This window comes from Vitis riparia, chromosome 8 (genome assembly GCF_004353265.1).
Source record: "Vitis riparia cultivar Riparia Gloire de Montpellier isolate 1030 chromosome 8, EGFV_Vit.rip_1.0, whole genome shotgun sequence".
In the NCBI taxonomy this organism is placed as follows: Eukaryota; Viridiplantae; Streptophyta; class Magnoliopsida; order Vitales; family Vitaceae; genus Vitis; species Vitis riparia.
Window position 1 is genome coordinate 17754154 of NC_048438.1, and position 17037 is coordinate 17771190.

At 36.9% G+C, this 17037-nt stretch overlaps 1 protein-coding gene across 8 annotated transcripts in view; it reads right to left on the bottom strand.

The window, feature by feature from the left end:
• Nucleotides 1-807: 807 nt before the first annotated feature.
• LOC117920935 (BTB/POZ domain-containing protein FBL11) overlaps nucleotides 808-17037 on the bottom strand; it is a 30479-nt gene continuing 14249 nt past the window's right edge. For 3 of the 8 annotated variants that reach the window (XM_034838639.1, XM_034838642.1, XM_034838644.1), the window contains 8 exons: nucleotides 16594-16944; nucleotides 15545-15788; nucleotides 15041-15096; nucleotides 13511-13591; nucleotides 2321-2365; nucleotides 2146-2214; nucleotides 1143-1355; nucleotides 808-1020 (listed from right to left, as the gene is read on the bottom strand). In XM_034838639.1, coding sequence (XP_034694530.1) covers nucleotides 1164-1355; nucleotides 2146-2214; nucleotides 2321-2365; nucleotides 13511-13591; nucleotides 15041-15096; nucleotides 15545-15788; nucleotides 16594-16944 — 1038 coding nt within the window. In that variant the 3' untranslated portion in view covers nucleotides 808-1020; nucleotides 1143-1163. Of the gene's footprint in view, nucleotides 1033-1142; nucleotides 1356-2145; nucleotides 2215-2320; nucleotides 2426-13510; nucleotides 13592-15040; nucleotides 15097-15544; nucleotides 15789-16593; nucleotides 16945-17037 lie in introns of those variants that run through there. The other 5 variants (XM_034838641.1, XM_034838640.1, XR_004652277.1 and 2 more) reach the window with 5 other exon arrangements.

Below are 17037 nucleotides of genomic sequence, written 5' to 3' on the forward strand. Positions count from 1 at the left end.
TTAATTATTATCTTTATTTAATTAAAATAATCATTTCCGTACATATCTCAACCTCTATTATTTACTATCAAAATTAAAATAATCACATTACAAATATTTTCCATATTAATTCCTGCACAATAATTATTTGCCCTCAATCTTTCCTTTCACATTTAATATTTTTTTATTAAATGCCTTGACCTTATTCTCAAAATTACTTAGATTATGCATTCTTTTCAACTTCTTTATATTCTTTTGTCCATATATAGGACATATGACATTGATTCTTTAAAAGAATCCATTCATTCTTACTATTTTTACTCCAAAATAATTATGAAATTATAACTATCTCCTTATTTTAAAATTTCTTTCAAGATATTTGAGGTGTCTTTTTTACTTTAATTTTTACTAGTGAGTATTTTTGTTAAAAATATATTAAATTATTAATATTTTAGAAATAATTTAAGCATTTTTAATACAAACTGAAGTTGTTGTAATTACATTATATTTTAAATTTATTTTCAATTAATAGTATTTGACAATATTTTTATTTAAAGTGTTTTTAATAAAAATGTTTTCTTTAAAAGTGATTTTAGGAAAATTACTTATCATTTATTTCTTCAAAAAACATTATAAGTGATTTTTTAATACTTTATATAATTTTCCCGATTTTTAAAACTATTTTTTAAATTTTGTTAAACACTCAATTTTTTTTTTCAAAAACACGTTTTAGCTTAAAAACACTCATTGGAATTACCATTAAATAGGTTCTTAAAATGCATTTAACACTAATTAAAAAAAAAAACTTTTCTCCTCAAATTATACCTATATTCAAATTACTTAATTCATTCTTTCATTAGCTAAATTGTTGAGCACATTTCCTCAATCATTCGACCATTCAACGGTTGAGATTAAATAGAAATAAAGTAGATACCATAAATTTACCTTTGAGAATCCCAAACACCACCCATCTCAGGAGGCACCACGAGTACCATCGCTTTCCTTCCTCGCTGCTTTTTCCTATTCAAAATGAGCAAAAACCTGCAAATCAACCTTTTCTCAGAGCTTGAGTCATTTCATCCTCAAAAATTTCAAGAATGAGTTATTTGCACTTTCCAGGTGAAGAAAAATAAACTCTGCCTGCCCATTTTCACGAACATTACCTGATGAAAACCCCTGAAAGGCTAAATTCTTTCCTTTACCACTGTTCTAGTAAGATTTTTGCTGCTCCAAACCAATACTAAGGTCTCCTTGTGAACTGGCCTCTCCATGTGAACTGGCCTCCTAGTAGCATCCAGGATTTGGAGCTCTAAAGTGCATTTACGAAACTTGCATCTAGCTATTTTCACAATGCTCAGGGAATACCTGTCAGCATACTAGAGGCAGATTTAAAATGGTTAGAAATTTTACACAATATGCTGTCTAAAAATAAAGGCAGGGAATAGGTCACTCTTGTGAGTGAAGGCAGAAGCCCTGCTACTTTTTACTGTTCAAGTTTTATATGAGATAAAAAATGTTTTCCAGATTTATACTTGAAATAGCATTTCTCTGATTCTACATATAGGCCCATTCACATCAAACAACATAACACAAAGCTCTGATAAATATACCATGCACTAAACATTTTGCCTCTGAGCTGTCCCTTAAAATTGTTCTAAACTTCCAAAAGGCGGTATTAACTCCAGAAATCATAGTAACTTCATCTTATCATATTTGACTTTGAACCAATATTACAATGGTGGGAACCACATAGGAGTCAAGGCATTGAAGTGTATGCAATTATATTTTCTAAAATTCTTCTCATAAAATGGACATGCCAATAATTAATATTTGTAGAAGATATTAAACTTCTACCATTAATTAGAAGACTGGTTTATTTTCACTACTCCTTTTGCTTGTTTACACTGTTATCTTTTGTATTTAGATAGAATGTATGGTCTCTGACCCCACAATGGATAAGAAAAAGGAGTGAAAATAAACACTAAGATTATTCACTCACCAGAGAAAAGGGACTAAAATGTGGGTGTCTCATATTTAGTTACCCAAGCAAGTCCAAATATTAGAAATTATCAATGTTACTTCTTAGAGAGTTGATTATAGATGGAAATAACTATTCTACAACCAACATATAAAGGACTAGTTTCCCTTTAGCTTTTTGTGACTTACATTTGGAAGATCGAAGTCACCTTCACTTGCATCACACAAATCTAATGACACTTTCCGAAGCATTGGCATCTATAGTCATCACAAAAGACACATCAATTGATATTAGTTGTTGAATTCCATTTCCTTTTAAAAGAGGAAATCATAATGTTCACCACTATCACATCTAAAAGCTTACCTTTGAAGCAGCATCAAGAATGAAGTTTCTCTGGATTCCAGGGCCCTGCATTGAGTTGGTTGTAATCCATCCAACAGTTTAATTATAGTGAGTTCAGATATTAATCTGAAGGTTCAAAGAGAGAAAAAAAATCAGGATAATCAAAGATATACAGAATTTTTGAATGACAATATCCAAGATCATAAAGCTCTAAACTATGAACCTGCCATTTTTTGGGATAATGCACTGTAGACTTGTTAAAAAGTTACAGAGCTGAACCATGATATAAACCACGGTAGACTTTCAATTTTAAGGTGTGATTATTGAAGGTTCAAGTTAATGAAATACTGTCAATGAGCAATGTCTCTGTAGTATCTTGAAGCAGATGGAACTTTTTGTTTCTTGGACCTACACAAGTCATTCTATTTTATCATTTAAGACCAATCTAATACACAAACTATATGGAAAACCCATGAAAGTTTTTAAAGGATTGTTTAAAAATGGAGTTCTATTGTGCTCCCCTCTATGTTGAAAGCCTTGAAAAAGGACCTACAGGCTTGGAACAAAGAGAGATTTGAGGATTAAAAACTTTAGCTCATATTGATTATTGGGATTGAAAATAAAGGGAAGCAACTTTGTTCATCGAGGAAGTTGAGATTACAATAATGACAATGGAAGAGTCTAAGAACTCTTGTTCAAAGAAACATCTTGGAGGCAAATGTCAAGAGTGCTAGCTGAAGGAGGTATGATAAAAAATACCAAATTTTCTATGAAATGGCAGATGTGCATCAAATAAGGAACTACTTGGGTAACACAAAGGTGAATCCAAGACTACGGAAGAATCTAAAATCATATGGGAGTGTCAAAATGTTACCAAAATCGTTTATCTAAATCGAGAGATTGAAGACCTAGTATCAATGAGATGTTCTTCCATTCTCTTCAATGAGAAGATACACGGCGTTTGGAAATGACTTTTTCAAAAGGATGAGGTCCTCATCACTTTGTTCGGGTTAAATGGGGATAAAGCTCCTAGCTCAGATAATTTCACTAAGGCTTTTTAGTAGCGTTGATAGGGTTATGTAGAAAATGAAGTGATTTCTTTAGAGTTCCATGAGCATGGTGTTTTGAAGAGAAGCCTAAATTTCACATTCTTAGTCATGGTTCCTAAGAAGATTTTAAAGATTTGGGACCCATTAGCTAGGTAGAGATTTCTATTAACTTCTAAGTTGATAGCAAATACAATCAAGAAAGTAGTTGGAATAATGGTATCTAATACTCATAACGTGTTAGTGAAATGTAAACAAATTTTAGATGTTTTGCTCATTACAAATGTGGTCATAGACTAAACATTGAAAAGCCTTAATGGAGGCATGATATACAAAGCTCGATATAGAGAAGGCCCATGAACATATTAATTAGGGTTCCTTTTAGCAGTTCTTAGCAAGATAACTTTTGGCTAGAAGTGGATTGGTTGGCCTAAGTGGTATATCTCAAGTGTTAGATACGGTATGTAATTGCATTGGTGAATTGAACTCTTGTTAGTCATTTTTCCCCTCAAAGCTCAAGAGGTTTGAGCCAAGAAGATCCTCTTTCTCCTTATTTATTCATCTAGGTAATAGAGGCCTTCAATAGAATTTTAAAGAGGGCTTGTGAATGAGACTTCATTTCCAACTTTAAGGTAAGAGGGAAGGACAAAAAAAAAGGTTGAGGTATTCCATTTTTTATTTGTAGATGACATCCTTATTTTTTTCCTAAAGATTGTTAAAAGCAATTGATATATTTGAACTAGATTCTCTTGTGGTTTCAACCAGTTTTTGAATTGAAAATTAACACAAAATAGGATTGTCTTCCAAATAGAGAGGAGTTAGCCTCACTGTTGGGGTGCAGAGGAAGGATGCTCCTCACCTCCCTATCTGAAGTGAAGGATGAAAGATTTCTCAAAAGGTTTATTATCTATGAAAGGCAATATCTATCAAATGGTGTAAGGTTTATATCGATTAAAAACACACTTTTAGTCTATAATTTACTTTATGTATCTATTTATCATTCTATGAAAGGTAAGCATGAGGCTGTAAACAATTCAAAGAGATATCCATCAAGGAGAGTGAGGAAAAACTCCATTTGGTAAAATGATAGACTGTGTGCATGAATAAGAAGAAAGGTCGTTTGGGAATTAAAGATTTATTTGTTTTCAACATAGCCTTGGGCAAATGTAGTTTTAAGGTTTGTTTTAGAAATGGAGACTTTATGGGAGCGAGAAATCATTGGTTGTTCTCATGAGATGAGTGATGGTTTTGATGTAGCTTTATGGAAGACACTATGGAAATGATGGATTGAGATGGAAGAAAAGTAAACTTTTGGAAGGACATTTGGTGCGACGATTTTACCTTGAGCATCGCTATTTGTCAATGTAAACTTCTAAATTTGTCCAAGCCCAATACAATCTAGGTTCACTCATTCTTGGCATAATGCAGTGTAGGCTTACTCACTCCTAGCCCATGCAATTTATTTTATTTTACTTTTATTTTTATCATTATTTACATTTTTATTTCATCTTAACTTTTTGTTGAGAGAGAGAGGAAGAAGAAAGACCTTGATTCTCATTAATGTGAATGATCTACTTACAATTGAGAAATATATATATATACAAGGCTAAGAGTCCTAACTACCATACATGTGTCCTACCATATATGTGTCCTATATTAACAAGGAAAGGTTATACACTATAAATACATCATATTCAACACTCCCCCTCAAGCTGGAGCATATACGTCATATGCACCAAGCTTGTTACAAATATATTTAATCCTAGGACCTCTGAGAGATTTAGTGAAGATGTCAGCTAGTTGATCATTTGAATTAACAAAACTTGTAGCAACACATCCTGATGCGATCTTCTCTCTAATGAAATGACAGTCAACTTCAATATGTTTGGTCCTTTCATGAAAGACTGGATTGGATGCAATATGTAATGCGGCCTGGTTATCACATATGAGTTTCATCTGTTCATCCTTTCCAAATCTCAACTCTCGAAGAAGATGTCTCAACCATATGAGTTCACATGTTGCCAAAGCCATAGCTCGATACTCGGCTTCAGCGCTAGATCTGGCCACTACATCTTGTTTCTTACTCTTCCAAGATATTAGATTACCTCCAATAAAAACACAGTACCCTGAAGTGGAACGTCTATCTGTGGGTGAGCCAGCCCAATCTGCATCTGTGTAACCAACAACCTGAGTATGACCTCTGTTCTCGTACAACACACCTTGGCCTGGTGTACTTTTGATATATCGAAGAATGCGGATTACAGCATCCCAATGGCTATCACATGGTGACTGTAGGAATTGACTAACAACACTCACAGGAAAAGAAATGTCTGGACGAGTAATGGTGAGATAGTTCAATTTACCTACAAGCCGTCGATATCTCCCGGGGTCTCCTAAAGGCTCCCCCTGTCCTGGTACAAGTTTGACATTCGGATCCATAGGTGTGTCTACCGGTTTACAGTCTAACATACCGGTTTCTTCCAAATGTCTAAAGCATACTTCCTTTGGGAAAGGACCACAGCAGAACTGGATTGAGCTATCTCAATTCCCAAGAAATACTTGAGTTTCCCCAAGTCTTTGGTCTGAAAGTGGGTAAAAAGGTGTTGCTTTAGTTTCTGAATACCATCCTGATCACTGCCTGTAATGACGATGTCGTCCACATAAACAACCAGATAAATACACTGCCCCAAAGAGTTATGATGATAGAAAACTGAATGGTCTGCTGTACTGCGAAGCATGCCAAACTCTTGAACAACAGAACTAAAACGGCCAAACCATGCTCGAGGAGATTGTTTCAAGCCATATAGAGAACGGCGTAACCTGCATACTAAACCAGACTCCCCCTGAGCAACAAAACCAGGAGGTTGCTCCATATAAACCTCCTCGGCAAGATCACCATGAAGGAAGGCATTTTTAATATCCAATTGATAAAGAGGCCAAGAACACATGGCAGCCATAGAGAGAAGCAGACGGACAGAAGCAATCTTGGCAACAGGAGAGAATGTGTCACCATAATCAGAACCATAAACCTGAGTATAGCCTTTAGCAACTAAGCGGGCCTTAAGGCGATCAACCTGACCATCAGGACCAACCTTAACTGCGTAGACCCAACGACAGCCAACGGTAGATTTACCCGAGGGTAAAACAACAAGGTCCCAAGTGCCATTAGAGTGCAGAGCAGCCATTTCATCCACCATTGCCTGTCGCCAGCCTGGATGGGAAAGAGCTTCATGGGTGCTCTTTGGAAGAGAAACAGAGAATATAGCAGAAACAAAAGCAGAATAGGGTGAAGATAATCGATGATAACTCAAAAAATTGTAAATAGGATGAGGATTACGAGTAGAGCGAGTACCTTTCCGAACAGCAATGGGTAAGTCATTAGGAGAAGGCAGAACCGGGGTAGGTGAAGCCGAAGGGATAGGAAGTGAGTCAGCAGGAGCCTCAGCAAAAGGGAGAGGAGCAACAACACGAGGGCGACGATGATAAACCTGAAGTGGTCGAGGAGGCATAGCATCAGGTGGGGAGACAATGGGAATAGGCAAGACTTCAGAAACAGGAAGAGACTCAGAAGTGGTGGAAAAGAATGGTGAGTCCTCAAAGAAGGTGACATCAGCGGAGATAAAGTATCGATGAGTCTCAAGGGAATAACAACGATAACCCTTCTGAAGTCTGGAGTATCCCAAGAAGAGACACTTCATGGCTTTGGCGGAAAGCTTGTCCTGTCCAGGAGTGAGAATATGAACAAAGCAAGTACAACCAAAGACACGAGGAGGAAGGAAATAAAGTGGTTGGTCAGGGAAGAGAAGGGAGTGAGGAATCTGATCATGTAAGACAGAAGAGGGCATACGATTAATCAAATAACAAGCGGTAAGAACAGCGTCCCCCCAAAAACGAAAAGGAACATTACTATGGAGGAGGAGAGTACGAGCTGTCTCAACAAGATGTCGATTCTTGCGTTCAGCTACCCCATTTTGTTGAGGAGTATGAGCACAAGAAGACTGATGAAGAATCCCATGATGGGACATAAACGAAGTAAATGGTGCTGAAAAATATTCCCTGGCATTGTCACTGCGTAACACACGAATAGAAATATTGAACTGGGTTTGGATTTCAGCATAAAATTTCTGGAAAATAGAGAATAACTCAGCTCGATTTTTCATTAAAAATAACCAAGTACATCGAGAATAGTCATCAATGAAAGTGACAAAATACTGAAATCCTAAAGTAGACGCAGTCCGACAAGGACCCCAAACATCAGTGTGGACAAGCTCAAAAGGAGACTTTGCCCGATTATTCAAACGCTTTGGGAACGAGACACGAGTATGTTTCCCAAGCTGACATGACTCACACGGAAGCGACGATAAAGTGGAAAAACGAGGGACCATCTTCTGGAACTTGGAGAGACTAGGGTGGCCCAGACGATTGTGAATGAGGAGAGGAGCATCAGTGGAAATGCAAACTGCAGGAGATGAATCCGAGGTGAGGTGATAGAGGCCTTGAGACTCACGTCCTATGCCAATCGTCTTCCCCGTACTCCGGTCCTGCAAGGTCACAAATTTATCAGAAAAGGTAATAGAGCAATTAAGAGTGCGAGTGATTTTACTGATGGAAATAAGATTAAAAGGACATTCAGGAGTATAAAGGACAGAAGTGAGAGGTAGAGAAGGTAGAGGAAGGGCCAAACCAATACCTTTAGCCACAGTTTGAGAACCATTAGCTAAGGTAACAGTAGGTAAAGCAGAGGTAGTAGTAATAGAGGAGAAAAGATCCTTATTACCAGATAAGTGATCAGAAGCTCCAGAATCTAGAATCCAGGGTCCAAGAGAAGATGTGTGGGTAAGGCAGGCAGAGGCATTACCAGGCTGGGCAACAGAGGCAACAGAAGCCTGAGATGCGGAAGAGCTCGGAGGCTGAGGCAGCGGAGAATCAGAGGACTGGGCCACATGGGCAGTGCGAGGAGGTCTTCCATGTAACTGATAGCAACGATCGCGAGTGTGGCCAAGTTTATTGCAATAGGTGCAATGAGGACGTTGACCTCTACCTCGGGTACCACTGCGGCCTCCTCGAGAGCTAGTTTGAGAAACTAACACAGAAGAATCTGAAGTGCTATCAGATGGCAAAGTCTGAGTGGAGGAGATACGGAGGAGGCGAGCAAACACATCATCCAAGGACGGAACTGATGAACTACCAAGAATCTGATCGCGGACAGGCTCAAGATCCGGACGGAGGCCAATAAGAGTAAGAACCATGAAGAACTGGTCAAGCTGTGTTTGTTGAGCCCCAACATCAGGAGTAAGAGGCATCACAGTCAAGAACTCCTCCTTAAGAGAGGCAATCTGGCCAATATAAGTAGATAGATCCAAGTCCTGTTGGCTGAGATGGACAATAGCAGAAGCCACCTTATAAAGACGCTGGATATCATTCGTATATAATCCTTTGGCCTGAGTCCAAAATTTAAAACAAGTTTTGTAGGCCCGAAGATGAAGAAGAATCTTGGGATCAACCGATTGCCATAATACACTACATAACTGTGCATCTATCTTCCTCCACTGTACACGGTCAACCTCAGGGATATCTGCCTCCTGTGTAATCAAGTGATCCTCATATCCTTGACCCATAAACCAAAGTTCAACAGAGGCAGACCAGGAAAGATAATTGTCATTGCCAACCAATTTCTCCGAAGTAATCATAGGAGATCCAGATATAACAGCGGAAAAAATGGAATTTTTAGTAGTCATATCTACTTATCTGGAGAATGAAGTATGTTTGGATTGAAGAGAGCCCTAATACGGCTTCAGATTGCGGCGTGGCACCACCGAAAAAGGGAGAAGAACACTTCCCAAGGCACGTGCAGGGATTGGAGTGGAGAAAAAGTAGTCGGACCTTCGCCGGAAAGACTGTTTGGAGGGCCGACGGAGACAAAAATCCCCAAAAGAGGTACGTGCAGGGCTCGGATGGGAGAACCAGGGAGGTAGGGAGGCTGGTCGGCGTCAGGCGAAGCTGGAGGAGGAGGCGCGTCGCCGGAGAAGTCCTCACGCGCCCTCACGCGCCGGCGCGTGAGATGCAGCCGCCGGCCTGAAAGCTGCGCGTGGACGGCGCGTGGAGGCTCTTTTGGTGCCGGTGCCTTCACAAAAGGTGGAGATCTCCTCCAGGCGCTCCTTCTGGTATGGTCGGTGTCGGAAAAAGACGTCGCCGGAAAAGTTCGCCGGAAAGTTCGCCGGAAAAGTTCGCCGGCGGTGAGTGGTTTCTGTCGACGATCTGAATGACCGGAAAGTATTGGGAGATGGGGAAGGTGACCGGAATGAAACACGGTTACCGGAAGGTTTCCCGGAGTTGATGACACGGGAAACAGGAAAGAATTAGGTTTTCTTCCTTGGCTCTGATACCATGTTGAGAGAGAGAGGAAGAAGAAAGACCTTGATTCTCATTAATGTGAATGATCTACTTACAATTGAGAAATATATATATATACAAGGCTAAGAGTCCTAACTACCATACATGTGTCCTACCATATATGTGTCCTATATTAACAAGGAAAGGTTATACACTATAAATACATCATATTCAACACTTTTCAACTAGCATTTATAGTTTGGTTTAAAAAAAAAAAAAAAAAAAAAAAAAAACAGAGAAAGGAATTTGACTTTCAAATAGTTCATGTGTGGAAAAAAAATATGGGAGATTACAGTTCTAAAAAGGGAATACTATAAAAGATTAAGGGAGAATAGGCCTTGATTTGTGAGAGAAAAGAAAAGTTCATTAAAAAAAAAATGAAAATGATTGGGTGAGAAAAATGAGAGAGAAGATTTTGAAAGATGGGGAAATAGAAGGAAGGTAAAAAATTGAGTATAAAAAGATAGGAAGACTTTTTTAAAGGGTGGGAAATGTTTGGAATTTGAGGACACATCTAGACTTTTTAGAAGAGAAAGCAAAAAAGTGCGAGGAACAAGAAAAGCAAAAAAAAAAACTTGAAGATTTATTTATTTATTTATTTATTAGAGAAAATCAAGCAAGAAAGAAAATGCTTGAGGAAGATGCTGCCACACAAGTGATCAATCATCTTAGGAGTGCTAAAGCAAGAAAAAAGAATGGAAATCTTCACCTAAGCAAAGATCTAACCATTCAATTATTCTTTTTCTATGCGATCATCAGTTAGTGTATGAAAAATCTAAATCATGGATCAAATCCTTAGCATTTGATTTCTGTATTTTGGTTCTTGAGGACGATGGTTTCATTGGTTCTTATACTTCAATTATGTCCTTTTGTTGGTTATTAAACATAGGGTGTTAATGCTAAAATCCAATTTGATCTTTTGAAAGTAAAGATTTGGAGTCATATGCATATTTGATTTTAATTTGGGTTTTTAACTTATAACAATTTAATCTAAATTTTGCGATTTGTTAATTTAATTTAGATTTTGGATTTTAATAATTTAATCTAGATTTTGGCCTTAGTCAATTAATTTGGATCTTGGGTTTTAATTTAAATTTTTAGTATCTTGGACTCATATTCTTGAAATAGATTTTGGGCTTGATATCAACATCTTTATATTTGGAGTTAGTTTGAGTTGGATTTCTTATTTGGGCTCATATCATGGCCTTCCAATTAATTTGTTGGACTTGTTTTAGATTTTCTTATGGGCTTAATCTTATTCCATTCATGCAATTTAATTTATGTGACTTAAATGTTTTCCTCATTATTGACTCACCAAGTCATGCCATATTTCATGTTCTATATCTCATTGCTGATTAGTGGTTTTGGCAAGTGGATTGGTTTGATTACATGGTATATTTCAATTGCTAGGTCATCAATGGGTTTAAGGTAGCGCAATCATTTTTCTCCCCATTGATTCATCTTGGTGATGGAAGCCCTTAACAACCTCTTGATGAGACCTCATAAAGAAAGCATCATTTGAAGTAAAAGAGCATAACGAAAGGGTCCTGAGCAATTAATGTGTTTGAGTTGGATTCTCATGTGGCTTAAGATGGTTTCTTAGTTGAAAATTAACTAAGAGAACAGTGAGTTAATTCCAATAGTGGGGCCAGTCCCCAATAAGAGGTAGTTGGCTTCATTATTGGGGTGAAGAGAAAAGGAGCCCACTTCCTACTTAAGTCTTCCATTGCGTATTCCATTTAAGTCATCAGTGGTTTAAGATATGGTGGAAAAAGATTTCTTAAGAAGTTGCTACCTGGAAGAGGCAAGGTTTACATTGATTAAAAACACATTTTCAGCTTGCCAATTTACTTTGTCTTTCTTTGTCAATCTACGAAAGATAAAGATTCAAATAGATTTCGTTTGAGGAAGGGGACTTTGTGAGAAAAAGCCTTAATTGATGACATGGTCAATTGCATGCATAGGTAAGAAGAAAGGTGGTTCGGACATTAGAAATTTATTTGTTTCTAAGGTCTTTCTAAGCAAGTAAAGTTGGAAGTTTGCTTTCAAAAGAGAACTCCTATGAAAGCAAGCAACTGTTCGGAAGTTTGAGGGAGATACAAAAGGGTGGTGTTCTCATAAGGTGAGGAATGGATATGATATATTGATGTGGAATCTAATTCATTGAAATTCTGTTCAATAAAATGGAAGAATTCTAAACATCCAAAATAATAAATGGGAATACCACAAATAAAGCCATTGCGACACCCATTAAAGGAGTAGTTCCCCATCCATGGGTTATTTTACCACATACTGAATTCAACGGTTTCAATAAATCCCCTTGATTTAATCTGGTTTTAATATCAAAGAAAGACGTAAGTGTCATCTTCACAAACCTGAATAAATATATATCTTTATTGTAGTGTTTTTATATTGTTTTCACAATTTTTCATAAGACAAAAAATTTCATCTTTATCTCCTGAGCCTTGAAGGGCAGACCTTTCTTTGATGAAAAGTTTTCAATTTTTATATTTTAAGTTAGAATTTATTGGTCATACCTATTCAATAATCTAATATGAATGACTCTGCATTCACTCGATTTCTAGGTCATAACCATTAGGCAATAAAGAGAGTATGGAATGATTATAGAAGTGGAACATGCTTTATAGTGTAAGATAGGAGGTGAGTGAAGTTCTAAGAGGACATTTGGTGAGATGATTCAACCTTGGGCATCATTTTTACTTTGTTGTTTGCCATGGCCATCTCAAAGGACGCTTGTGTGGTAGACATGGGATGAGTCTTGGAGCCCTAGTTTCCAAATATAGTTCTATGATTGGGAATTGCCCAAGTGTTGTTGCTATTCTTTCACAATTGGAAAAACAATCACTAAAGAAAGACAATGAAGATAAATTATCTTGGAGGAATTCAAATGACAGAAATTTCTTTATCAAAGATGGTTGGACTTCGAAAAACGAGGGACTCTTTGGTAAGTAAAGTTAGAGATCTTAGCTGATCACAAGAGTTGGATTCTTTACATGGAAAGTAATGTAGAGGATAATTTTGACTTTGGATCAGCGAAACAAAAAAACATGTACCTTCGGGAATGGATGTCACCCTTTGCAAAGGTCAAGAAGAATCAATAGATCAAATCTTTCTTTATCATGTTCAAACAAGGATCTTGTGACATTCGTTCTTCTGTTTGTTTAGCATTAAGTGGGTACTGCCTTTTTATGGTTGAAAAACTCTTTTTAAGCCAGTATAGGACCTTTGTGGGAAAGAAAAAAATGAAGGTGTAGAAGGTTGCCCTATTATACTTATTCTATACTATCTCAAAGGAGAAGAACCGAAGAGCATTTGAACACCTGAAACAAACGAATCATGATCCCAAAAAATAGTTTTTGAGCTCTTTTTAGCTTTGGCCTAGCAAGTTTTTAAATTGGGAGCTCTTTGTCCATATTAGATTTTGTCCATTGGTTTGGCATATTTTGACAGGAAGGAGGCGTTTTTTTATTTCTCCTATCTATACCACTTATGTACTTTGATGCAGCCCTTTTCATTTAGGCTGTTAATAATATTCTTGTTTACCTATCAAATAAATAAATAGAAGCCATCTAATCAGACTTTAATCGACATTTCTAGGAAGTCCCCGAGTATGCTGTGAGTGGGTATAATCAAGAATGTGCATCATGTGTCAAATAGAAGATCCAAATACATTATCAAGGTCAGCTTATCTGATGGTTGCCAGGTATGCAGCAGGGTGAGAAAGAAAAGGAAGTAATGAAAGAACACTCACATTATGACGCAGCAAAAGGTCTTCAAGGGCTTTGCAGTCAAAAAGAGAAATGACTCCATCTGCTGTTACTTCTCCACACTCCTAAAAAAAAGAGAAAAAAAAAGGCTAAAAAAGACGAAGAAAAGGCTGATGACATTCAAAAGCACATATTCTCACATTTAAAAGGCAAACATCTGCAGTGAAATTATAAAACACTAATGCTAAATGAGAAGGAAACAAATAAATAGTTTATATTTCATGTAACTATGACAAGAAAAATTTTCAACCGAATGCCATAACAAAAAAGCATATTATAAAATGATCGTGCCTGAAAATCTTTACATATATTAAGATGAATACAAGCAGATGAAGACAATAGGTAGTGCTCTAGAGGTGTGCACTAAGCAGCAAAGTGAGATAGGTATTTGAACCTGAATATTTGTTTGGCCACCTATGCCAATTTTCCTTTTTTTTTGTTTTTTTTTTTCCTTTGCTATTGTGTGCGTGTGTTTTAATCATTTTTAAAATTTTTTTTTATCAGAAACTAAAGATGTATTAATTGAAGATGTTTTAACCTCGTACTTAGTAGGGACACTAGAGACTCTATTGGTGAATAGGAGTATTGTGTGCAAGGTTTCCTCAAGTACCATATATCTCAAGGCTCAAACCCCATATGCATAGACCATATTTTTAGTTTTAACCTTTCAACTATTGAAGAAGGCAGCTAGCCTCTCTTGGAGAAATACAACTTACCCCTCTAGAAGTGTACCATTCTAACACTTGGTCAATTCCAAATAAAGAATTACCTGATTAACTAACAAAGAAAAGGGAGGAAAAGAATGGTACAAAATCCAAAAGGTTTAAACAAACACTTCCCATAGTTTATGTGTCTACTCTGATAATCTTGTCTTTCCTTGAAATAAGCACATGTTGGGCACAGAAAGAAACAACAACAATGAACAAAAAACATATGCTGGATTGCTGACCAAAGAATATACTAGTCAAAAGATACTAAATTACTCAGAATTCCTGGTTCTGGATAAGACCAAAAAACAAGTCTAATTAAGGTTTTGCTGAGTTGCTAACTAAAGGAACATATCCAAAACAAGAAATGGTTTTTAATTTGGCACATTTGGTTAGATTTTCCATAACTACTGGTAGTAGCTAATCATAAAAAAGAAGGATAAAAAAAAAACCTACTGGTGGCAAGTTTGTATTCATCTCAAGAAACTATCCACCGCACCATCTCATTTTTCTAATTTTCTACACTGTCTTAGAAGCAGTCGTGTCAATTTTCTTTGGACAGACACCAGTTAACTATACTATCCTTCAAAGATGAAAAGAAAATATTTATTCCCATTTCCTAGTATTAATGCCTCTCTCAAGTACTCAATGGCACAAGAAGGTCCAATTTAAACTGACCTACAAGTGACAACCCCACATCCCAGTATCAGTCAAGCTACCCTTTCTTTGCAAAGTAAATAGATGAATCCAAAGAGAATTGGTCAAAAACCAAGAAAAAGAGGCCATTGAAAACCTTAAAATGGATACCTCTAGATGGATAGAAGTCAAGCCTGGCCATCCACATGAGATGATCTGCTGAGAATCTACAAAGAAAAAAATACAAGAAGGGGTTCAAAATGTTTGTATTGCCCCAATAGTTAAGGGTACCCTTTACTAGTTCTATAGCTGTAGCAGAGAGGCTAGCACAAAGAAATAAGAATAGGAAATATCTTGTATACAGAAGTTGGAAAGAATGGTAAGGGTCAGAATTTTCATCAGCTCCTTGTTAATTTTTTTAACAATATTGAAACTATATAAATAGAAAGATTTTAAAAAGAAAAAAGGAAAAAAAAAAAGGTTGGGGGGGTGCAAATTTATGACATACATGCAATGGATGTTTTCAAGTAAAAGGTTTTCCTTTTTTTGGCCCCCACTAGGACTTGAACCTGGTACCTCCCAGAATCCCACCCAAGCCCTTACCACTTGAGCCAAGCCACAAGGGCTTTATATATAAAAGTGTGAAAGCATGCTTTCTATATAATAAATGCCAACCTGAATTGAGAAGTCTGCATCCTAACAAGGAAAGCTCAACCAGATTAACACAGTTCTGAGTCAGAATAGCCAACTCATCATTGGTCATCCATGGGGTCACCCTTTCCAGCCTTAATTTCCTCAAATTTGGCATACTGAATTTGAAGCTCAAAGAAGATATATCACCAAGACAGTAACAAAGGACCAGCACCTGTAAGTATCTCAAGGATTGCATGATGTTTATCATGATACTATCAGTAATTACCTGCCAAGAACAGAAATTATAATAAAATTATCAATTGAGAATAAGTTCTAATAGGATGTGAGAAATGAATACCAAGTCAACCAAAGGAAAATCAAGGAACTACTCCAGAAAACACTGTGCAAAGGCAGGCCTAAGGAACCTCACATTCAACTATTCTCATCAAGGAAGTATATCCACACCTGTTATTGATCTTAATATAGGAGTAGAATCAGGTTATAGTTTATTTATTTCTGGAAAGTCAGAAAAAGTGCCAGAAAAGCACAGTGAAGAATCTAAATTCAATGAGTTCTGCTGAAGATATTGTTATAGTGGAATCAACTGTTATTCTTCTTCTTGGAGCATGAGATAGAAACCAAAAGTCTGAAAATTCAATTGCATTAAACTTGCACAGTTTATTAGAGGGAAGTCTTTATCCCAAGCAGGGCATGAAAGGGTAAGTTTTACTTTGCCATGATTTTGAATGATTAAACCACCAATTGAACCATAAGTTTAAACCATGAGTAATGGATCAACACTGTACATCAAGTAGGCACAATTAAGCTAACACCCTTAACACCCTGTCTCGTCTTGCTTGCATGTGGATTTAATAAATAGGGGAAATAGACGTGTGGTTCAAACTCCAAACCTCTTGAAAACCAAAGCTTTAATACCATGTAAAATTATCGATGACCTAAAGGCTTAAACTATTAATGAACTAACAATGTATATCAAGCTGAGACACTTAGGGCAATCCACTTGCATATGTAAGATATTGGTTAGCAATTTCATGTTTGCATGCTACATCTACTACGTTAATAAACAGTACCTGAAAATAAAGAATCACCGACTCTAGGAAAGGACAAGTTGTGGGTAGTAATGTGAGCGCATCATGACTTAATGATGCACCTAAGCCCATGTTTATTTTCTTTAGTGATGTAATTGCAGGTCCCAAAGCTTCAAGGGAGAAATGAGAAAAACCCCACCCAAATGAAAATTCTTCTAATTTGCATGTCTTGGCCAACTCCAAATACAGTTCTTTACAAGAATGTGAGAAAGAAGAACATTCTTCCCCTTTACCATTGCTTCCTTGTTGAAACAAATTTTTACAGCCCCTAGCTTTCAAACACTTCAGGCCAGGATTTCCACGGACAACATAAGCTAAAGCAGCCCCAGAAACCTGCAATTTCACAACAGTGTCATGTCGTTTGACAAAGCAACATCATCCATTTGGCAGCATATTATTACCTTCATTTGGGCAGGAAAAAAAAAA